Raw genomic sequence first — 26,019 nt, forward strand, 5'->3', positions numbered from 1 at the left:
GAGTCTTCTTTCTTGGGGAGGGGGGTCCGCACGATACACATTTTAATTTAAAATCGCCAGATGCACTTCCGCATAACAAAAGTGTCAAAAGATCTTTTGACGCCTTGTAACCTAGCTGAGTTTTTTATTTTCTGATAAAAAGGTTTTTGGAGACATTTTTTCCAAAATAAACCCGTTTCATCAACATTAAAAATTTGGTTATCTTTGTACCGACCTTTTTCAATAATTTATATAAATTCAATAGGAAATTTTTCAGCAGCGTCTTTGTCTGCACTTGAACTTTTGTCTACAATGCGAATATTAAGAATCTTTGAGCGCTTTTTAAAATGAAAGAACCAATCACAGCTTGCCAAAAATGTTTCATTAGTTGCTCCTTCTTCATCTTTCTCTTACGTTACGTTTTCTTTAATTGCGTTGAAAAGTCTTGTAGCTTTCGATTGAATTTCCATTTGACTTAAAGGAATTCGCTTCAGATTGCAATCTTTTATCCATATTGATAGCAGATATTCCATATTCACCGTCACAGAGCTTCTGTTCTTTACAATTGTTTTCGAGGCAAAAGATTTGGTAGCCATTTCATACTGTTCGTACTGATTCGTTTCTTTTACAATTCTTCTTACAGATGACTCATTTATTCCTTTGTCTCGTGCGAGTTTGGCAAACGAAGCGCCTTCTTCAGGGCATTTGATGATTTCAAGTTTCTGTTCTAATGTCAAACATTTACGTTTCTTTAGCTCGGTATCATCACACTTTGTTTTTTCACTCTAAGTAAAGGTATCTCTGTGAAAAGATCGCAAAAAGGATACACTCGAACTTTACAAGAAAACCTGAACTTAGACTTCTGGTGGAAGCATGTGATGCTAAGATTTATACTGTACAGTATATAAATGCGTATGTGCATTGTATAGGCTTGCAGAAAGATCTAGAATAAGCAAGTGATGCAAATTCGTGGAGATCATTCTAGAAACTTTTAGAGAAATGTCAGCTATAATAAAAAGGACCCAAGGACCGCATTTATATACTGATCATTTAGTACTAGCTGAATCATCAGTCGCACTATAGTGAATCCCGTACCGATTGAAGCCGCATTGTGGGGAGGTTTTCCTGTACTTATGCCACTGTTTAGGCCTAACTAGTACTAGCATGGTTGTTTGCCTTCGCACGTAGCGGTAGAGAAATTGTTATTGAACTTGAATTTCATTTTGTGTTATAGTACAGTATCACTAACTAACTGCTAAACTACATGGTGTTTCAATCAACTGTGTGTTATAATTTTCTATATGCATTATTTTGTGATATTCAGCATACACAACGTCATTAAATGTTAAACTTATCATGAGAAGTTGTTATTTTGAATTAAGCACAAAGCTACACAATGGGCTATCTATGCTCTGCCCACCATGGGTATAGAAACCCGGTTTTTAGCGCTGTAAGTCCGCAGACATACCGCTGAGCAACTGGGGGGCATCATGAGAAGTAAATAACTGCTAAATATAAGATCTTGGAAAGTACAGATCTTGGCTAACCATATCTTTAGTCCATGGGATTTCTAACATATAAAATTAAAGTTGCGTTACTTTTTAATGCATCACATGTAGCAAAAATCAAGGTAAATTTATAACTTCTTGCCCGAAAATTCAATATGTAATATAGACCGATAAACTGTGATTTTACCGAAACTTTTCCAAGCGTATAATCCTCTTCTTTAACCATTATTCTTAACATTCTTCGAATGTTGTACGTGATCATATCTCACTGTTAGATATGGAATATTGTACTGAAAAAAGATATTATAATTATCCCATAAATAGCTGTTCTAGAATTTCATATATATTCTTCCTTAGCTGATCTACCTCATGCATTTTACAGTTCCTCGTTGTTATTAAAATTTAAGTAACTTGAAATCAATAATGCTATCTAGTGGCATAATTCTAATTAGACGTCTTCCGTGATTGTCTCATAAAAACAACACGTATTATACAAAACATTTTTCTAAAAACACAAGTTAAAGTCCACGTTTAAAGTGTTACTAAATATATTTATACATTTTTTTCCAAATAAGGTGCTGTTTCAAGTCTTCAAAAGATACCAACAGCTGTAACAGCAACAGAAGGACCTGAATATATATATTTATTTCACGTAAATTACCCAAGATAAGGAAAGCACAGCAATATTTACAAAGGAAGGGAACTCACGTGACCAATAATAACCGGCATGGACATTTCCCCTGCAGCAGCTCCAAATACAAGGACACTAGTAATGGTCGCTAGGAAAGGAGAGCAGGGTTAAACATATCTCTATCAAATTTATTTAAAAATAAATCTCAGACTATTTTTATTAATTTCGAAGAAATAGCACGTAGATGATTAAAATTCGCCAGAGGAAGAAAAAGTAATATGTATAAATATCCAGTAGTTTTTTAAAGAATAATTCATTTTTTTTTTAAATTTAAGAGATTGAAATGTTTCGTTACTTACGAGTGATGTGAATATACTGTTCAGTAAGGGAAAGCGCTGTTGGGAAAACACTGCTCATAAAAACACCCACCAAACACGTCCCGAAAATCAGCGCTATCTGGCTACTAGGAAAACTAGTCATCAGGATCATCCCCATCGTGCACCCTATCTGATAGTGTAATATATAAATCATTTAGAAATAAAAAAAATATTTTAACAGCAATATTAACCAGTTGGTGGATTTTATTAACCCTTTTAGATTTGCATAAACTGTTAATTTCAGGTTCTTCTAATGAGATAAGCAATGTAACAAATAAAATAATTTAAAAAGTTAAATGCAATGTATAGTTCAAGTTATTTTTTAAAATTAACTTTAAAGTAAAGCAAATAAAACGTCAAAGTAATGAACTACACAGAAAATGGTCGATTATATTTATGGTTGTTTTTGAATACAAATGAATATTGTTTTTATGTTGTTTGTATTTAGTGCACCAACTGTAGTTATATAAAAATTATGCAAGATGGTGTAAAAGTATAAGTATTCAACATAGTGATTTTGAGCTGTAATTATTAGTCGCTCAGTTCTGATAGCTGATTAATTCGAATAATTCAGCAGATTTACAAGGTCTGAATTACGCAAAATTTACAGTTCTACAAAGCGAAGTTGACGTGTTTTCTTTTTTAATGTTATTATTTACTAATCTGTTCAGTTTATAGAAATATAATACAGGTTTCATTTCAGAGAAAATCAGGCAATGATTATCAAATCTATATTAGACATAAGATATTTTTATTGTCTTACCAACAAGATATGGAAAAACGAAAATTTATGCTTGTTTAACTGCGTTTTGACCACAATGCATTGAGGCTCTTCATTTAGGTTTGACGCGTTTACACATTCGATGCATTTAGGCTCTCTCTCTCTCGGGTTTGGGCACCATATGTACCCTGGAGGGTCAAGTGCTCTTTGACCTCTTCCTCCTTCCTTTACTTATGTGGTCATGCAGTGTTTGATAGTGTTAGTTACTGCTTTTGGGTCAGAGTTAGCTCAATTACTCCAACTCTTTTCAGGGTAATGTCCATGTACTGGTATACATGTATAGATATTCTTTTGTCCTATCAGTAAGATGTCTAGTTTGATAGTGGCCCTTTTTATATATATGTATATATATATTTATTATTTACATATTTATTATTTTTTTTTATTTTTATGTTTAAAATATATGTTATTTGGGGAGAGGTGATTAGGACTATCTTCATCATGTATGAGGTACCTGTCTAGTTTGCATAGTAATTCATTTTTCATCCAATTTTTATAAAAATGCGTATTGTACTATATAGGAGTCTATCTGGTATGGTTGGTATGTTTGAATATTTATGTATAAATTGAGATGATGTTGCTCTGGGAATTCTATATGCTGTTGTGAGGAGTGTCTTTTGCATTGTTTGTATCTTGCCGATGTGCCAGTCTGAAGTAGTGTTTCATTCATATGCATTTCAGGCTGTAGTTTTCGTATTTTGTCAATTTTGTAATTACGAAAAGTTGTGTTTTTGCCGTATTTATTTTTATTCTGTATTTTTGACAGTATTCGTTTATTCTGTTTAGTTGCGGTTGTATGTTTGTGGCTGCTATTATTGGTGTTGTGGCACTTTTCCAGACTGCCACATCATCAGCGAACTGTGAGGATAATCCATGATTAGGATCCTTCAATGGCACATTGTTTACATACATGATGAAGAGTATAGGGCTAACCACCCCTACCTGAGGAACATTAGCTTCTGGAGTAAAGTACCCAGAAAAGGTACCATCTACATTTCTTATTTTCCAAAAAGTTAGATAACCAGCGAATAATTCCACGCGGTAATCCCATTTTATTCATACGGAACAGTAGACCACTGCGCCATACAGTGTCAAATGCTTTCTCAATATAAAGAAATCAGGCAACAGTGCATTGTTTTTTTGTTATAACTATCTATTATTTCTTCAGTTAGTCTGACCAAGTGGTCAGTTGTTTGTCTAAATTTCCTGAATCCATTTTGTTCTTCTGATAATTTTGATGTTATCTCCAAGAATGTGGAGAGTCTATTACTGATTATTCTCTTAAGAATTTTGCCTACACAGCTGGTCAGGCTGATTGATCGGTAGCTATTAAGTTTATTTGCTGGATTTCCTTCTTCATGGAACATAAATATATTAGCAAGCTTCCAAGAAACTGGTATGTATCATGAGGATAGAGATAAGTTAACAAGTGCTTTTAGGTGGTCAAACAATTTTGGAGTGCCCTTTCTTAGAAGGATGGGTTCTATCTTATCTTCACCCGGAGATTTGTTTTTTGTTTTTCATTGCTTAAAAAAGTTCATATATGGATATTTCTTTCGTTAGGATCGTGTCTTCGTAATTTGTGATGTGTCTTGTGTTTGTCTCAGATATACTTGTTTGGAAAATTGGTTCAAATTGTTCTTTATTGTTTAGTATATAATTTGTGACTTTGTTGTAGAATGTGTTTTAAATGTATTCTCTAGTTGGTCTTTGAAAGCTTCGGCTTTTTCTTTATTTGTGTGTGCTGTTGTATTATTGTGTTCAAGTGCAGGATATTTCTTCGCGGCTGAATTGTCGTTGGTGAGTCGTCTAAGGTGTGTCCAGAATTTTCTCGGGTCAGTTTTATCATTTAATTTTGAGCAGAAATTATCCACTTATCTTGTTTTTGTAATTTTATTTGTGCTCTGAATAGATTTCCTATATTGTTTATTTGTGTTTTAGTTTCTCTGTCTCTTTTTATCGTGAACTGTCTTTTTAATTGTCTTCGTTTTTGATTAGGGTAATTATTTGGGTATTTGGTTTCCATGTGTTATTTGTTGTTTTCGTATTGCTTCATTGGCCGCTTTTTGAAGGCACTCCGTTATTGTTTGACAGTAGTTATCCAATTCAATGTTGTTGTTTTTTACTTTTTATATAACGTTATTAGGTAATTGATTGTCTAATTCCTGTTGACAGTCTTGCCAGTTTGTTTTATTATAATCATTTTTTTTTCTTTTCTGTAGGTTGTAATTTTATGGGGGGCGAAATCGAAGACGCAATATATTGGTGAATGGTCACTGCCAAATTTTTTTCCCACCTGAAATTTTATTAGATTTTGGCTCATATTGTATGTGCTAAAACATAAATCTAGTATGTCATTCGTGTTAGTGGTATACGCTGTGTGTGTAGAGGTGGTATCATTCAGTAGGGCTATATTATTATCATCTATAAACTGTAAGAGACTTCTTCCATTATTGTTTGTATACTTGCTTCCAAAGTTAACATTTTTTACCGTTTAGATCTCCAATGACTATAGAGTTATAATTGTAGGAAAATATGTTGTTGAGTTGATGCTATATCTAGTTGCTTATGTGGTGAACAGTATATTCCTGCTACTGTCACTTTTGTTTTGTTTATTTGCAGAATATCCACAGTAACATGTTCGTTGTTGCTGCTCAAACTGATTTCTGTGACTGATAGGTCTGTTTTGTATAGCATCACAGTGCTTCTATTTTCATCATTTTTGTTTATTCTGTCTTTCCTTATTTTTGTATGTTAAAGTTTCGCTTACTATTATCATGTGGGGGTTAGTTTCTTGTATTTACCGGTCTTTATTTTGTTGTTGATGTCAAGATGCATTTAGATGTTAATCGGTTTGGTTTATTTTGAATTTCACGCAAAGCTACTCGAGGGCTATCCGCGCTAGCCGTCCATAATTTAGCAGTGTAAGACTAGAGGGAAGGTAGCTAGTTATCACCACCCACCACCAACTCTTGAACTACCCTTTTACGAACGAATAGTGGGATTAACTATAACATTATAACGCCCTCAAGGCTGAAAGGGCGAGCATGTTTGGTGTGACGGGGATTCGAACCCGCATTAATCGGAAGTGAAATATAACGGTTGGATTATTCGAGTCAAATTAAGAGAAATAAAAGTAAAAACATGGTATACAACAGAAACCTAATTTAGCGAAAATTATCAACTTGTAGACCTCAGTAACATCAATAGGCTTAACTGTCTGAACTATACAAGCATTAAAATTATAATTATGTTTCTTCCGTAAGATTGCATCCCCTATTTTATTTTTATATCATCCGCTACAATTATTAGTTTGTATTTACAAATATTAATTAATTTTTTGAAAATACAAATATGTCACATTTACAATACTCTTAGCAGGGGTCGCCATTTCTCTTCTAGGCTTTTACGTCTCTAACTCGAGAGGCGTGGCACAGGAAAAAAAGCCATTGAATCATAAGAAATTAAAACAGCTTTGACGTCACTATCTTTCTAAACTTTAAGTAAGTATTTATTGATAATTATGCACTTGTCGCCAGTAAGTAACTTGTGCAATATCATACAGAAAGAGTTCATTGCAAAATCGCAGCAATTCTATCACCTCGTATCGGGAATAACTAACCAACACACAGTTCACTATTTATTGTAATAAAAGTACACGATATCGTGAGCAACAGTTAAAACTTTAATGAAAATAACACAATAAATGTAACAAACTATTAGAAAACTTAAAATTATTGAAACAATCTTCGTGCTAATATGTCGAAACCAGTTTCTTTAATTCTAGTTTTCTGTCATTTTATTCCAATTACTACGTCATTTCAATAATTTGTAATTTATATATGATTTTAACAAAAGTGTTTATTTTAAAACGTACAATAAAGGCCGCCACATTTGTATTAGCTTTTTTATATATATATATATATATACTTTTATAAACCAACTGATTTGAGCCCCTTTTTTATATATAAATTGTTGCAAAGATATTATGTAATATTTTATTTCTACAACTACAGAGAAAAACAGAATTTTCAATCAACCTTCAAAAAGTAAACTACCACACAAAGAAGAAAGTCGTTTTAACCAATATGAAAAGAGTCAATACCAGCTGATATGTAATGGGCACAGCCAGTTCCAGATAACATGTAATATGCAGAATCAATTCTAGCTAATGTAATGAATAGAGCAAGATCCCCTCACTTGCAACAAATGAAGTCAGTTCAAGCTAGCGTTTGGTGAACATAGTTTCAGATAACATGCAACAAACAGAGTCTGTTCCAACTAACAAGCATCATCGTCCAACTGGCATTCAGTGAACATAGTTTCAGATAACATGTAACGAACAAAGCACCAGCTAACGTGTAACGAGCAAAGTCACGTATAACAAAATACAAAAATCTAACACTCAGCGTATGAAATGAGTTTTAACTAATATGCAACAGAGAGAAACGTACAAGAAATAGACTTATTTCAGTTTAAATACTTAAAAATGACATGGCAAACTCTATATAATAGTTATGACTGATGATTTACCATCATTTTACGTTCATGACAACCACTTAGGTTTTCGTTAACATGACTTTGTCTAGATAAAAAAACAATAGTGAAGCATACAATGATTTCAGTTCTATGGCACACAGTACAAAATGTAGACTTACAATGTTATTTAGCAACATGAAAGCCGGGGAGAGTTTTGTTGCCAAAGCAATAGAAATGAGTCTCCCACCAGCAAAAACTCCCTGGAAGAAAAAGAAAAACACCAGTGATGGTAACGTCACAAGTCTACGAAATTAAAACTGTTGCTTGAATTTAAAGTATATCGTGTTATCGTTTTAAACGTCAAAAATCACACTAGATTGTTGATGTTTTTTTTCTATATTCCTCTTTATTAGTTCTTTACGAATTTCTACTATTTTATGCCTGCAACACGCCAATATGAAACCTCGTCAGCTGAAGTGGGCAGGGTAGTAAAAAAAAGTCAATCGGGCATGTTACTTTACGTATAGTACAGACCATCTCATGGTATGGTTTTAAAATTCTCAGTCTCAGTATGATTTTTATTGGATATATTAACATGTTAAGGTTTAGCTTTTTCTAAAAATTGTTTTAAACCTTTAAGACAGCAAAAGATAAACTCGGATCAAACAAAAATTGTAAGACTCGTAAAAGCAAATAGTTCTATAAAATATGTATAGACAAAACAATATTTGATGAAGTTGTTGTGTTGTAATTATAAGTCACCTTAAGTAATAATATCTGCTTACAGATGATTTCCATTGCTGTAGGATTAAAAACCGCCTGATTTTAATGCCACTAGGTGCCGTTATGTTAAATTAATGACTTAAATATATTTTAAAAATATTCGACTAGCTTTGAGAATGTTTCTAAGTGATATCAGAATATATATCGTTTATGACAGTTATAGTTAAGAGCAGGGAAGAAATACGAAATTATTATTATTACTGCCTCTCGATTCCATGAAGGAACATAGGGCCGCAATCACTTGCGGATTCATTAACAGGCTGGTTTTTTAAGTGAGTAGATCGTTAGCCTACTGCACAACCCCCAACCAGGAGGAGAAACCTTAGCCGTCCCTAATTTTGCAGTGTAAGACTAGAGGGAAGGCAGCTAGTCATCACCACCCACCGCCAACTCTTGGGCTACTCTTTTACCAACGAATAGTGGGAATGACCATCACATTATAAAGCCCCAACGGCTGGGAGGGCGAGCATGTTTGGCGCGACTCGGGCGCGAACCCGCAACCTTCAGATTACGAGTCGCACGCCTTACGCGCTAGGCCATGCCGGGCCAAATACGAAATAAAACAGTAAAAAATACACAAAAAAACACGTTTAACTTAATAGAAAAGCGTAAGCTACCGATAGATGGCTAAATCTACAGTTAGTGTATTCAGCAAAATAATAATATTTGTAATGAGTCCCATCTTAACGTCCTACGTTGGAAAGTACACTTCTCTCTCAAGCTTTATCTGTATAGATTGCCAGTATTTTCTTCCCTTCAAATTGACAAGCAACGAAAAATGAGTGTGTTTGTGTGTCTTCGCATAGTAAACTATCTGCTGTGTCCACCGAGAGGAATCAAACTCCTGATTTTAGCGTTGTAAATCCGAAGACTTACCGCTGTCCCAGCGGGGGACATGAAAAAAAATGTACCGCATATTCTTTAATCGTGCCAGGAAAAGTAATCGCATCCTACGCATTATTGAGCAAGTGCTAAAAATATGAATATGTTTTTGCCACCTTTTATTTTTTAAAATTAGGCCTGGGTTTGCAATTAAAAAAAAAGAAAGTGGTACGCGAACCTAAAACGTTTGAGGACCACTGGTGTGATAGTAAAAGGCTATTTGAATCGTCCATTATGGTTACCAGACTTAGAGTAAAAAATTGAGACTTACATTTTTTTTTCATATAGATTAACACTGTAAGTTATAACACCTCCAAAACAGTTTAAATTACAATATCACACATTTAAGTAACTTGATGTTTATTGAATCGTGTTTTAAAACCCTACACAAACAATTTAAATAAAAAGATTCTCTAGTTAAAACAATGATAAATATAATCCGTGATGACAAGAAAACCCACTTACAGAGAAAATTATGTATTTAAAAACGGCTAGTATGAGTAGCGAAGGCACTAGTAAAGGAGCGAACAACGTTTCAACCTTCTTCGGTCATCGTCAGGTTCACAAAGAAAGAAAGGGTTACTGAATTACACAACCGCCTTCAAACATGTGGTCAGCTACTGGTCAGTAACCCTTTCTTTCTTTGTGAATCTATGACCGAAGAAGGTTGAAACGTTGCTCGCTCCTCTACTAGTGCCTTCTCTATCCATACTAGCCGTTTTTAAATATATAATGATAAATATAGCAAAAGGGTGCCTAAGTTGTGTTGAACGTATTCAAAGAAACACACTGTTTTTTTCATGTGTTTTTTTTTTTTCGTATCTGTGCAGGTTTCTACATTCTAATTCTAGTCGCTGCCCAGTGAAAGAAAATACAGTCGAAAGAAAGGATAACACTGTATTACATGATCTGTCTTTTTCGGTTTAAAACTTAAAGGAGCCGTTTAAAATGACAAACACTACATATCAAAAACCGACACTGAGATACAAAGAAAATGAATAACTTTGTCCTTTCACTGTTTTTGATTGAGGTAAAAAATAAACCTAAAAGTTGGAATGTTTGGTTCCCTTACCGTTGATTAACGTTAGTGCTTATCTAACTTTAAGTTTTTAAACAACTCAAATGCCCTGGAAGGTACATTGGTCAATGGAGTAATTCTTAAACTTGTCTCGTAAGTCAGATTATTAATAACCAAATATAGTAGAAAATACATTTAATAGGAAAGAAAAGCACTGAAATCAAAATCTTACCCAGAACAAAGCATTCAAATAAGCTGCTTCTGACCTCTGCAGTCGCGCTGGACCTTTCACACCGTAGGAGTAGATGTATCCTCCATAACCTGCCTGGTGGGGGAAAATCAACAGTGAATAAATAGATTTATGTAACACCTACTACCAGAAAAGAGGCTAAAATTCTACAATAATAATTACCATTAACAGTAATCAGTAGATAGATAAATAAATCCCCATAGCTTAACTGTTGAGGAAAAAATAACAGTAGGTAAGTACCTTAATCCATAAACTCCACACTTTGATTGTTAGAGGAAAAAATAACAGTGGATAGATAGATTCCACCCATAACTTGACTGTTGGAGTATAAATAACAGTGGACAATTATATTAGTCGATATGTCCTCCACACCTTGCCTGTTTGGGGAAAAAAGCAACAGCAGATACATAAATTGATAGATATATTCCTCATAACCTGACAGTTGTGGCAAAGATGTTATTTACCCGTAACACTCAGGTAACTTTATTAGTCAATAGATCCACATAGCCTTACAGTTAGGGGCGAACAACTGTGGACTTGCATATAGATAGACAAATACAAAAATTAAAATGTGTTTTAATATTTTTATTGTTTTCGGGTTAAAAGTTTATAAACCACATTATCATTACTTTCTCTGGTTTCTTTTATTAGATTTTCTTTTCAACTAATTATTTATATCCCGAATATTTGTTTGTAGTTAAACACAAAGCTGTACAATGGGATATCTGTGTTCTGCTCACCACCTGCATCGAAACCTGGTTTTTAACTTTATAAGTCCGAAGACACACTACTGTACCGCCCTGAATTTTTGAGAGATCTTAGCTGATGTAACATAAAACCGAAACCTTCTAAAGGAACACTGTGTACTTAGTTTAAAAGTCAACGATTTTATTTTATTTTGGCTGATGGCTTAAAGTTTCCCTTACCTGTATTTTAAATAAAAAATGAAGTACTGTCGGTCGGCGTATGTAAGATATGAATTAAAATATCGGGAAATTATAGAGACTGTTTGTTGTTTCAAATATTGATTGTCACTCTAATACGCTCACAGTTGAAAGAGCGAGCTTGTTTGGTGACGGGAATCAAACTCGCAACCCGCAGGTTATCTGTGGGTCAAGCTCCAAAAACACCAGGGCCACTGGGAAAGTAGCTAATCAAAAGCATTCTGCATCAGCTCTTGTGCTACTGTAATCAATTAGTTGAATTTTAACTACAGCTACAAAGTGCGAAGAGTGATTTTGTGGCAACAGGACGCGAAGCATGAACTCTCAGATTCACAGTAAGACACGTTAAAACCAGTTACACCCGAATCTCAATGAAAGTCATTCATAATTTATAAATTCTTCACGTTTGCCCTAACATTTAAGAGCAAGAGTGGTAGGCGTAGAACCTTGCCCTTCACAGTCATTATTTAACTTCACCATAAATTACAGTTTTAACGAAAACAAAACTTAACACAAAATTCATGCCCAAGGTAAGTCCGAAAATGTATATTGTACATCTACATATCTTTACCTACATTTCTTGCATGGTTTTGAAAGTGAGAATTTTAGTAACTTTCGTTAATTTTCGAATCTATTTAAATCCAAGACATGCATTTTTTTTCATGAGAGATAATTCTAACCTGCAAGCCGTCGTACAGAAATAGAACACCGCCACACAAAAGCGTCACCAGGATCATCTGAAACGTCGTAGCAGGTGTTCCGACTTCTTTTTCCTCTAAAATGGATGTTTCTGGATAAAGGTGAACAAAATAAATTATAACACACTTCTTCCCTTGAGCACATACGCAGACAGGAAGCTTTAAAGCAACAGTAAACAATATCACTGAACAACAATATTCAAAATGTACTGTTATACATTTATATATATATATATATATAAAAGAGAGAGAGAGAAATATCCAATGCTTGACTTTACAGACGTTTTAATTATTATTCACAAAACAGTTTGAAAGTTAAGATACAATATTTATATTTTTTTACCAAATAACCATAAATTAAATGCCTTATGTTTAAAACTTCGAGAAATGATCAAAGAAAGTCATCTAGGATTAAGAACGGTGTAAAACGAGGATTAAACACATTTTGATTGTTTTTTGATTGTTTCAACAACTACGATTATAGTTATATAGTTATATTAGATATTTCAACTGTTGAAAATTGAGATTATCTTTAAAAATAAAGAGAACAATAGCTTAATTTACTTTCCAAAAACCATAAAATAAATATTTAGTTTCCACCTGGCCCGGCATGGCCAAGCGTGTTAAGGAGTGCGACTCGTAATCTGAGGGTCGCGGGTTCGCATCTCCGTCGCGCCAAACATGCTCGCCCTTTCAGCCGTGGAGGCGTTATAATGTTACGGTCAATTCCACTATTCGTTGGTAAAAGAGTAACCCAAGAGTTGGCGGTGGGTGGTAATGACTAGCTGCCTTCCCTCTAGTCTTACACTGCTAAATTAGGGACGGCTAGCACAGATAGCCCTCGAGTAGCTTTGTGCGAAATTCAAAAACGAACGAACATGTTTCCACGTGGACTGACAAAATAAAGTTGGGTGTTTTTTTTTTCTCTCAAAATAAAAATACAATCTCGTGTTCAGATGGAGACATTAATGTTCTATTAATCAGTATAAATGATGAAAAGAATAACGCATCATCTCTATGTATAAAGTAAGACTGTAACGCATTATTTTTGCATAAAGTTATACTTCCGTGTGTAGAATAACATTTTATCTTCGTGTGATTATCTTGTAAGATGTAAGCTTAAAATCTAGGCATGACCATTTTGTAAGCTGTAAGAGTGTAAAACATAAGACGTAAAAGTAAAATTTCAATACAATTGTTTTGTATGATTTAAGTAAAATATAAGTATGATTATCTTGTAAGACGTGAAAGTACAATCTAAGAATGACTATCGTGTAAGACGTAACAGTAAAATCTATTCATGGCTATACTGTAAGATGTACGAGTAAAATTTAAATATAACTTTCTTGTAAGATGTAAGAATAAAATCTATGTATGTATCTCAGAACGCATGGTATGAGTATTAACACTGTTGTTATTGATAAGCAGAGAACAACGTTTCCACCTCCCTATGTCGTCTTTAGGTTAACAAAGAGAGAGTTTGCAATTTATCGTTGCCGGGCACATGTCTTAGGAACGAGAGTATAAACGGGTACAGGATTGTAGAGAGTGTTGCAGTTGGATGTTAGGTTATTAATTAATACAGGTATAAAGGTGTTCCTTTATATTGATTTAATTTTGGTTTTAGGTTTTAGGGCTTCCTTGATTTTGCGTTTGTTTATATTTGTTTCCCTACTTAGTACTTGGATATTTTCTGTTGTTATATTGTGTTTATTTGTAAGGCTGAGTTGGTACCACCAAAACTAACTTCATGTTTAATAAACAAAACTACCTACAAATAAATGGCCTAACTATGGGGAATCCCGTGTCACCAGTTCTAGCCAACATTTTTATGACTCAGATTGAATCTCAAGCGATCAATTCAGCCTTACACCCACCACTATACTGGTATAGGTATGTTGATGATACAATTGCTGGATTCACATCTACAGAACACACATTTAGTTTTTCAACCACGTTAACGCGATACACCACAACATCAAGTTTACCTGTGAACAGGAAAAAAACTAACCAAATAGCATTTCTTAACCTCAAGATAACTAGAACCGATACACAATTCAAAACAGAAACTACGCTCACCCGATAAAATTAACGACAAAATATACAAAATAAAACAACACTTCATCAAAATCAACAAATTTCCTCCAAAAACCGTTAAAGAATATACACACACACCTAGATCAACAACAAACAAACAACAATAAATCCAAAGGTACAACAAACTACGAAACCTTACACTGCTGCATACCATATGTTCCCGACATTAGCGAAAAAATAACCAACATTTGGTAAAAAACTTGTAACAAAACACAATATTCCAGTAAACACTATATTTATTCAAAAAACAGGTACAAAACCAGGGGCGTAGATCCTGGGGGGATGGGGTATACATCCCCCTTCATTTTAGGTGGGGGTATGGTGCATACAATCATCTCTCCTACAGTTTGGTCTGTTGAATTGTTTTATTACATCACAGGCCTACATATTGTGTGTTTGTTCTTGTGATTCTCGTGTTCTTACCAATCGAATTACATAGTTAGGCCTAGATGTAGGCTTTTTCAGTAGCTGAAATGTGCATCTTTAATATAGGCGTGCTTCAAAGCTTTTCGATCTAAGCGATAGTTCGTAAGTATCAGTCAGTGGGCCTAAGTATACATGCAAGTATCGTGGCAACAAGATTACTCTGTGACTGCATGATTACAGCTTTCAGGTTCACGTAATCAGAGATTACCAATTTATATGTAAAAACGGCTCGTTTGGGTTGAGAAAATATTTTACATAGAAGAGCGAACAACGTTTCGACCCTCTTCGGTCATCGTCAGGTTCACAAAGAAAGAGGTAACTGACCGGAAGCTGACCACATGTTTGAAAGGGGTTGTGTAACTGAGTGTCGGAATGTAGAGGGCGGTGTTAGATGTTTGAATATATAATTTTATTTATTTTATTATATTAATATAGGTATAAAGGCGTTCCTTTATATTGGTTTATTTTGGGTTTAAGTTGTTGTATAAGTAAGGCTTCTTTAATTTTGCGTTTGTTTATGTTTGTTTCTTTATTTAGTATTTGAGTGTTTTCTATGGTTATGTTGTGTTTATTTGACTTGCAGTGTTCGAAAACGTGTGAAGGTGACTTTTTATGTTCTTTGAATCTGGTTTCCATTTTTCTACTTGTTTTTCCAATATAGAAGTCGTGGCAGTTATCACATTGTATTTTGTAAATAATGTTGGTGTGGTGTTTGTCAGTGTAGTTTTTACATAGTATAGACCTCAGTTTTGTGCCTAGTTTTTGAATAAATTTGGTATTAACTGGAATGTCATATTTTGTTACTAATTTTTGCCAAATCTTGGTTATTTGTTTGCTGATGTCAGGAATATATGGTATACAGCAGTATATGGTTTCGTGATTTTTTGATTCGTGAGATATATTTACTTTAGTTGGTTGATTTTTGCTTTCTGTCTAGGTGTGTGCGTATAATGTTTTCTACGGTTTGTGAAGGAATCTTATTGATGTTGATGAAGTATTGTTTTATTTTGTCTAATTCATCGTTAATTTTATCTGGTGAGCATAGTTTTATGGCTGTGTTTATTTGGTTTCTTAGTATGTTGAGTTTTTGTTTTGTTTCATGTGCTGAGTCCCAAGGAATGTATAGTCCAGTATGGGTGATTTTTCGGTGGATTTCTGTTTTGAATTATGTGTCGGTTCTTGTAATTTTGAGGTTCAGAAATGATATTTGATTGCTGACCAGCTTCCGGTCAGTTACCTCTTTCTTTGTGAATCTGACGATGACCGAAGAAGGTCGAAACGTTGTTCGCTCTTCTATATAAAATATTTTCTCAACCCAAACGAGCCGTTTTTACATATAAATTTCTCCACAAGTGGGTTTCTCGGCATCACTGAAGATTACCAATTTGCAAATTGAACAGTCTATATAAGTGGTTGCAGAAATCATCCCCCCAATCGGGTGTAAAAAATCTACTCCCCTGTAACAAAACTAAAGTTACTGTGTAAAAACTACACTGACAAACACAACATCGACATAATTCATAAATTAAAATACAATGCAACAACTGCCACGACTTCTATATTTGAGAAACAAGCAGAAAAATGGAAACCAGATTCAAAGAACACACACACACACACACACACATACCTTTACACGTTTTTGAACACTGCAAATCAAATAAAAACACAACATAACCATAGAAAACACCCAGATACTAAGTAAAGAAATAAATATAAACAAACGCAAAATCAAAGAAGCCCTACTTATATAACAACTAAAACCAATATAAAGGAACATCTTTATAACTATACCAATTAATAACTATAACTAATTAATAAATGACATTCAACTGAAACGCCCCCTACAATCCCATACCCGTTTACTCTCTGGTCCCTAAGACATGTGCCCAGCAACGGTCAATTGCAAACTCTCTTCGTTAGCCTGAAGATAACCTTCTCAATAAAAGTGTTACTACTAACATCAGCCGTTCTGTGATACATTTTTATTTCAAGTGGATTTCTCGTCATCAAGAAAATCTATGTATGGTTATCTTGTATAAGAATAAAATTTAGGTATGACTGTCTCGTAAAACGTGAAAGTGAAATATTTACGGCTTCTTGTAAGATACAAGAGTAAAATATGTGTATAGCTATAGCTATCTTGTAACACGTAAGGGTAAAATCTGGATATGATTATCTTGTAATACGTTAGAATATTAGGTTCTAATATTAGAACCTAAACTAAACGTCTTGACTAAACAAGACGTGCACAAGTGTATATAAATTCTTTTTATACACTTTCGTGAGCGTTTTTGAATAATTTCATTCAAGCATTACATGCAAGACTATACAATACTTCAATGCATGAACACATTACACCCAAAACATTTATTATGATACTTTATTTCATGTAATACCTAGGTATATAGTATGCATTGTTGTAAACGAAATTGCAAGAAATTAAATGCGAAAAGCAGATGGTGTCGAAAATGCTCGATTTTGTCCACTTGACATTCCATTTAATGAGCTGAAAATGAAAGCAAAAATTAAAGACATATGAAAATCAAACACACCATCTATTAGAGCAAAAAATTATCTACCAAATGACATGAAATATTTTGCGAAAGCGTTTCATTTATGAATATATTTTGTTAACTTGAAAAAACGCTCACGAATTATTCCTCAACCCAATACAATCTATGTATGGTATCTTGTAATACGGCTCGGCATGGCCAATCGTGTTAAGGCGTGCGACTCGTAATCTGAGGATCGCGGGTTCGCATCCCCATCGCGCCAAACATGTTCGCCCTTTCAACCGTGGGGGCGTTATAATGTGTTAGTCAATCCCACTATTCGTTGGTAAAAGAGTAGCACAAGAGTTGGCGATGGGTGGTGATGACTAGCTGCCTTCCCTCTAGTCTTACACTGCTAAATTAGGGACGGCTAGCACAGATAGCCCTCGAGTAGCTTTGTGCGAAATTCAAAAACAAACAAACAAATTTTGTAATATGTAAGAATTCAATCTATGTATGGCTTTTTGTAATACGTAAGATTATAGTTTATGTATGGCTTCTAGTAAGATGTAAGAGTAAAATCTAAGAATAGTTATCTTGTAAGATATAAATGTAAAACAGAAGTATGGCTATCTTGTAAGAGGAAAATAATGGAACGCTCTTCTTGTTTTTACACATATATGATAAGCCATATGACGTCAGATATCAAAGCTTCTGGTTAAAGGGAAATAAGGAAATTGAAAAATCCTAAAAGTAACGGTATTAAGTGGAATTAGTCAAGCTATAAAATAGCTTAAAATCGGTTAGGTGTGAAGGTACCTTTTACGATTTTTCTTCAAAATGTTTTAATTTTATTTTTGGTAAATAACCTACATTAACACTGCTTTTGTACAGATAGTTTTTAGGGTGACTCAGATTTTTCATAAATACATTATGAGGCTCACCAGCTTTATAATAAACAGACCTCGGAGTGAATCAGTTTTCTTATAGATAAATTTCGGATTTATCAGAATTTTAATTAATATATTTATTTTTCTGCTTACATGCTGTTATGAAAAAAAATGTTTTGCGGGGTATTATTACTTTTCAGAGTTTGATTTATTGTTAAATATTAAATGTTCACGATTACAGACTCACATTCATGAGGATTTAGTCATTCCTGAAATAAATTTCAATTTTTAATGTACTTTTCTGATGAAGAAAATTGGAATCACATTCCCTTACCACTGTCCATACTTTCGTACTGACTTGGCTTCTTTGCTGTTTCTTCTGCCGAGTTTACTTGGAACATCCTTTGATGTATCTTTCTTCCTACTAGAGTCAAGGAGAGTATGACAACTGGTACCTGAAGAATAAGAAAAGTATGTTAGAAATTATCAAAAGGACGAGCACACGTCAGCGAAGGACTCTGCTGTTATGTGGGAAGGAAATTTAATTTATTTTATACATTTTCCATAGAAAAGTGCTAAAATATTTTACTTAATAATGTATGAATAATGTAAAAATGTAAATATTAAAAGATAAAAATAGTTATACAGTAGGATGAAAAACAGGATAGATAGACAGAGAGAGAAAGAGAGATAAATACATGCATAGTTGTCTTACCATCAGTAGTGCCAAAATCCAGAAAGCAAAGTCTATGTGTGTTTTTCTCTGCGCTTCGGCCAATGTAGTGGCTGGTAGGGTGAAGTTTTCCTCAGACTCAGTCACGGGCTGTATGGTGTTGTCAATAAAAGGAGAACAGTCTTCGTTCAAGAGAAATGGTTGAGCTATCATGGGACTTAAGAAGGCTCCAACTCCGTAGAAGAAATGAAGAGCCTGTAAAATAATACTAACAACCTTTTACAAGTTTAGTCTCTCTCATAGAGTTGTATTGTCTGCTTTATTCACCCTTACCAATCGCAGTAGGACAGAGTAAATATATTTTTTGTCTTTGAGATAAGCATTACCTTTTATGAATGAAAGTTATCAATAAAAAAAGCAAATGTCTAAGACATTCATTAATTTTATAAATTTCAGAAGTTAAATGCTAATGAATATAATTTGGAAAGTCTAAACCAACACTTGAGAACTAAACTGTGACTAAACAAGACGTGCACAAACACTTCATAACGAATAATACTGTGACTCAAGAAGGAACAGGAAACTCGAAAACGAACCTTTCATTCAAGACTTTTGCAACAACTCCAAACAAAACAGTGAGAATCACACTGAAAAGGTTGTACTTGCTCTAATGATTGGCTTCAACCTGTGGATTAAAGTGTCTGAAGTGTGAAACGTTACGGCCAATCATGCTACGCAGTTTTGGTTGTGAGTGTAATATAAAAGTAAATGACAATCCCGTTATTTGGTTCAAAGAGCTTACCGATTCATTGTGGCTGGAAAAGATGTTGGTCAGCTACCTTCATACCTTGCCAGTAGTTTAAAGTTAAGTATCGTTCAAGTTAAAAATTCCAGTTTCAAATTAGGAAACAAGTTACCTTAACAAGTCATGAAAAGAAAGACATGAATAATGCATCACAAAATGTGTCTTGCAGCAGAATATAACACTATGTAACAAAATTTTTACTTTTTCTTGCTCCTGGGCAGAAAGTGTTATTTCCCAATTGCTTATGCCTAAAGTAAATGGAAAAGACCTATTTTCTCTTCAAACTTTGCTTTTGTGACCTGGGTAACGAAAGTTTTAAATTTACCCATTTTCCACAACATTCTAGGTAGATTCAGTGCTGAGTAGCTGATAGAGAATTTTCTCTAACTTACAAGAATTTTCATGAGCTTTCTAGAATGTTGTACAACTTACAAGAATTTTCAAGAAACTTTTAGAATTTCCTAGAACTTTCCATACAAATATATATGCAGGGGCTCACCACTTACCACTTCAGTGAACACGTAGACCTATCTGATTTTATCAGAGATAGCATCAAGATGCTGCAAGCATTCTCTATAGGCAAGTTACAGAAAGCATCTTCGACATTTTTCAAGTTTCTTCACTCGTCAAGATGGGCTCTGCTTCTGCCACAATGTATTAAATCTGTGCGAGGCAATTGGAATTGCCTGTAACCCGAACGAGTGGCGCCTCTTTATTGATAGCTCATCCAGAAGCCTCAAAGCTCTGCTGCTCCACAACGGGAATAAGTACCCGTCTCTTCCCCCTGCTCATTCGGTGTATCTTAAAGAGGAATACAACAGCGTCAAGACCTTGATAGAAGCCTTGAAGTATGATAAGTATACCTGAGAGGTTATTGAAATTTCAAAATGGTGACATTCCTGATAGGTCTCCAAGGAGACTTTACCAAGTTTCCCTGTTATCTTTGCCTTTGGGACAGCAGGGACACCGCAGCGCTCTACAACTGACCGAGTTCTCTGTGGGGAGGCATAATGTCAAGTGTGAGTCACTAGTGGACCTCAAAAAGATGTTGTTCCCACTATTGCAGATAAAATTGGGTCTTATGAATCAGTGTGTCATAACTCTTGATAAGGAGTCTCCAACGTTCAAGTACCGTCGAGACTTCTTCCCTAAGCTGTCTGAGGCAAAGGTCAAAGCTGGTGTTTTCGTTGGATCACAAATAAAGAAGATCCTGGAGTGCACAGAATTCCCCAAAAAGCTCAATAGGAAGGAAAGAAAAGCTTGGTGCAGCTTTGTCGCAGTGGTTCGGGGCTTCTTGGACAATCACAAGGCCGAAAATTATGTGGGACTGGTTGAGGCTCTGGTGAAAACTACGGCAAAATGGGCTGCAGGATGTCCCTGAAAGTCCATATTTTGACGCTCATTTTGATAAATTCAAGGAGCAGATGGAAGCATACTCAGAGGAGCAAGGCGAGCACTTTCACCAAGATATACTGGACTTTGAACGTTGCTACCAACAAGTGTATAATGAAAACATGATGGGAGACTATATTTGGGGGCTGATACGTGAAAGTGATTTACATTACAGTCGCAAATCTCGAAAAACTACTCACTTCTAAACAATTTTGTATAATTTTAGTATAAATACATGTAAAGCTTGATTCATATGTAAATGAAAATGTGCAAACTTTCCCGTTTTTACACAGAAAATAGATTAATTTCTAAATTTCATTATCCAGGCCACAAAAGCAAAGTTTGAGGGGAATAATAGCCATTTTCTGTACTTTTACAACATAAGCAATTAAGAAATAACACATACTATCTAGGAACAAATTTTGTTTTACATAGAGAAATACAACATAACATGGTATATTTTCGCAATGTGTTGTCTAGCTGAGTGTTTTAATAGAATGTGTCATCACACAACGTATCATCAGGTTATGTTTCATTGAACATAATACCATCTCTCAAGGTGTCTTCATCACAATGTGTCATTCATGTGTTAGTTTTGATACTACTCTACAGATACACCAGTGTATTTGATACTACAGTATATAGGCTGACGTTCATTTGATACTCAGTGTAAGTACCTGAGTTTGGAAGTAACGTTTTGAAGTAACTTTGTTGTAGAAATAGATGATGAAAAACTCTCTGTGTAATATTCCTTTTCAGTAGCTGTGTTTTTGGATTCCTTTAACGTACACTTTTCTGATAATGGTTTTGAAAAGATTTTTCAGACATCTTACTATTAAGATGTGTCTGTGTGTTGATATCCATCAATAAGTGTTGGACAACTCGATTACCGTAGTTTGTGGTATTATAACTAGGAAATGCCCGACAGAATACATAAGCTACCTTATTTTAGGACCTTTTTCCAGAGAAGAACTGTGAAAAACGATCTTCAAGTTGGGCAGATTTCCACTTTTCATAAACGTCTGATTTTGCATTTAGAGATATGAGTATTAATCATTTAAATGAGTCATTTAATACTTTCCACAAGGTAGGAAATGCAGTTGACATCTAATGAGATCATTAGGAATTTAGTAAGAAAAGGAAAAAGAAGAACATTGCCTGACAGTCTCATTTAATTTTTGCTTCCTTAACGGTTATACTCAGTTATTAGTAATAAAATAACACAATATAGCACGTAACTATTTATAATTTCGTAACTTCATCTAATTCTCTTCCAAAAAAAACATGAACACAAGAACCTAAGTTTACGGAAGTTAAAGTTAATCAGTGTTTATATAACATCAACAATAGATTACAAATAATGTTTTTATTACGGAATATTGGGAAAAGCATTAACCTAGATAAGCGTTAGTTTGTTTTAACGGTATTTAACCTGTGATTTGCGAGGGTTTATTGCTCCTAGTGGGACTCTAAATAAATTGTTTATTGAGGATAAAGCTTCGACTGTTGAAAGATGCAATTCGATTATTACTAATGTTTTTTTTTTTTTAATTTGTGCGCATGTACAGCCAAGCAGCAACTACCACGAGTTCAAAACTACAAGCTTCTCACAAATTCATCAGTTGGTACTAATTTCAAGTGGGAGATCTAGACCCGCAATTTGAACAATGGCATTTCAAGACGTAAGGCAGGCTCCGACAGTTATTCAAAAAAGTGCCTTTAAAAAGGAACGGGTTTTGAAAGTTATAAAAACTGAGACTGGTTAGGGACAGAAACATAGTACTCAGAAGAATTTGTTTTCCATCCATTACAAATAAAAATGATCAAAAATAAAGTGTCTTCATTATGTTAATTCATCAAAACTCATCTGTTTCTTCATCAACAGATGTGTAATAAAACGAATATGTAGACCAACACAGTTTTATTGAAAAATATTTTCCATAACCAGGCATTGCCATCAAGAAAGAAAAATAAAATGTAAAATGAAAAAAATATAAACATTTAGGTTTGAGTCACACAAATTATATTTTCCAACGAAATTAGAAGCTTCTTCACTTCAAAACTGTGAAATGTTAGTGTTTCACCATTGAACGGGTAACGGGTTAGAGTACGATCCGGTGTAGTTGCTACAGTGAAAAGACAAGCATTAATCTGCATGAAGGACGCCACTTTATTTACATTAGATACAGATACAAAGACAGATGTTTACCTGAAGGAATGGTGACACTTCTTTTCCGTATATTCGAATCATGGAGACATTCGACACTGTGTCAATAGTACCCATGAAAAATCCCATTATAGCCAGCACAATAGCCAACATCCACAAAACATTGCAGAGGGGAATGGTTGCCATGGTGATGGTCATCATCGTAGTTCCAACGAGTAGCATTAAGTTTGCAGTAAATCTGTGTTTACATAAACAAATTCATAGAGTTATTTCTTATAGATTTCAGTATTTGTAAAGAGTATTTTAATGTTTTGGTGCATGAGTCACATACGTAGCTTTTCTGGAGAGCCACAGTACCTCTAAACTCTTAAAATTGATGATGTTCCGGAACTTAGCCTAGTCTAACATCTTCCAACAATTATAATGTATCACGTGTTAATACCGTTTTCATCAACTACAATGACCTTGGGTTATTCAAAGATTTAACATTAGAAGGCAAATTTTTGAATCTTTTGGAAAATTTAGTACGTATAGTGTATAGGTAATATACACATTTCATTAAAAGAAACAGCAAAAATAAAGATGAGTAAACATTTATTTTAACAGTTTTTGTTTGAAAATATTTTTACTTCATCATTGATAAACCTTATTGAACAGTGGTGCTTATTTATACTTAGACAACACAAAATTATGATTAAAAACAAAAGTTTTTAGACACTACATTATCACATTGCACACTCTAAGATATTTTAGGTTTACCTATCTCCGCCGTCACTGACTAATCTGTTTATACACTGTTAAGTTTTCAAATCCCCTACACACCAAACATGCTCGCCTTTTCAGCGGTGGAGGCGTTATAATGTACGGTCAATCCCACTATTTTGGTAAAAGATTTGCTCAAGAGTTGGCAGTGGGTGGTGATGACTAGCTGCCTTCCCTCTAGTCTTACACTGCTAAATTAGGGACAGCTATCGAAATTCGAAACAAACCAAACCACTGTAAGTTATAATAGTTCAGTTCGTTATGTCGTCACTAAATTCTCTATTTATTGATAATTTAATAGAATTTTTTTATTTTGGTATTTTCGTCTCTCTGTCTGCCTAAATGTACGTGCTGTTCTTCATCTTTTATAGCCCCTATTGCGTTTTCTTTCAATTTTTTTTTCCCATAAGTAGTAAATGGGATGGCCTTGTGCCAAACTGATACCGCCTTAGTTGGGGGTTGCCAAGAAATGGAGAGGTAAGTGGTAGAGACGAAGATATCATGGTTTCATGAAGCATCACTAGAGAGCGTGTTGTTAGGGATGCGTTACTAGACCGTCATGACCGCTGAATAAGACATCATAGTTTCATTAAGTGAAACCACAACCGTAATGAGATCATCAAACATGTCTCAACACTAGCTATGTTTAATTATGATTTACGGTCGGTTTATGTATAAAACACTTATTCATTAGTTCTATATTTTGTCATACTTTCGCATTTCCTGACCTTTTATACGTAAATCATTTGTCATCACGAAAAGGATTATTATTTAACATGCAAAAGTACGACAATATTACTGCTTCACTAGCTTATTTTTATCCATATAAAATATTCTAGACTTAACAAAAAACAGTTTTGAAGTAAGTTTGAAAGTTTAATGAAATTTTAATCTTCAAGTTATTGTTTTATAGAAAATGAATGAATAAACTGTAAATCATTCATTTGTTATTCATAGTTGTAGCAAAATAAGCGTCTTTTTCAATATGATAAGAATATGCAAAGTAAATTGCTAGTTATAATAACTGCTGCATTCAAATAATGGATATCTGTGTGTTTTAATAGTTGTCTTGTTGAAATAAGTTTTTACATCCTTTTTAGAATAATAATTGTAAAAAGTAGGCTTGAATATTCTCGCACGCGATACTCTCAATCACTAATATTATATACATGTTGATCTTACTCAAGAATGTCCTACAATTTTAGAAAACCGGCGGGAGTTGCGCAATATACAGTCAAGAACATACGTCACAGGCAAAAAAGAAAACTATACAGAAACAAGTTTTATAATAAACGTATAACGCTAAATCCATTATAGTCCCTGTTCAGATTTCGGAAGAATCTTTCATATCTCTCCAAAAAATTATCCATGCCATTTTTCTGTTAATCAGGTGTGGGCAGCTTCGGTTGGCTGGGCCTAATCTCATTGTCATTTTTTATTCTTTCTTCTTTCTGTTGGATGAGCTTGTCAATCTCAATTTGTGTTTGATTCTCTCCAGTTCCTCTCTCTCTCCTTTTCTTATTTTGCAGTTCATGCTCTTATTTCCTCTCTGTCTATTTCCTTTTGTTCTTTAGTCTTTCTCCCTCTCTTCTCTGCCAGCCTAGTTCTTGTTGTTGTAAACAAATTGTCATATTTCAATATATTTCTACCCAAGACGCTCACCTGTTTCTGTTCATTTATCAAAATTAGCGGACATGGTTATATAACGTGATTGTAATTTCTACACTATTTGCACTACTGCTACAGTTGTGCGTACATAAATATAGTTAATTTTGCTGTAGCACATATTTTATTCCTGGATAGTATATGTTATTTCTTAATTGCTTATGTTGTAAAAGTACATAAAATGGCCATTATTCCCCTCAAACTTTGCTTCTGTGAACTGGATAATGAAATTTAGAAATTAATCTATTTTCTACATGAAAATATGCACATTTTCATTTAAATAAGGTTTGAATAACACAACATATGAATCAAGATTTACA

General features: G+C 34.2%; 1 protein-coding gene across 2 annotated transcripts in view; it reads right to left on the minus strand.

Moving 5' to 3' along the window:
• Positions 1-26,019, minus strand: part of LOC143234780 (major facilitator superfamily domain-containing protein 4A-like) — a 78,040-nt gene that overhangs the window by 3,028 nt on the left and 48,993 nt on the right. For both annotated transcript variants that reach the window (XM_076472398.1, XM_076472399.1), the window contains 8 exons: positions 23,315-23,510; positions 18,951-19,163; positions 18,570-18,690; positions 12,313-12,422; positions 10,671-10,763; positions 7,935-8,015; positions 2,478-2,625; positions 2,196-2,266 (listed from right to left, as the gene is read on the minus strand). In XM_076472398.1, the coding sequence (XP_076328513.1) occupies positions 2,196-2,266; positions 2,478-2,625; positions 7,935-8,015; positions 10,671-10,763; positions 12,313-12,422; positions 18,570-18,690; positions 18,951-19,163; positions 23,315-23,510 (1,033 nt within the window). The remainder of the gene's footprint in view (positions 1-2,195; positions 2,267-2,477; positions 2,626-7,934; positions 8,016-10,670; positions 10,764-12,312; positions 12,423-18,569; positions 18,691-18,950; positions 19,164-23,314; positions 23,511-26,019) is intronic.

Source organism: Tachypleus tridentatus, chromosome 12, assembly GCF_004210375.1.
Source record: "Tachypleus tridentatus isolate NWPU-2018 chromosome 12, ASM421037v1, whole genome shotgun sequence".
In the NCBI taxonomy this organism is placed as follows: Eukaryota; Metazoa; Arthropoda; class Merostomata; order Xiphosura; family Limulidae; genus Tachypleus; species Tachypleus tridentatus.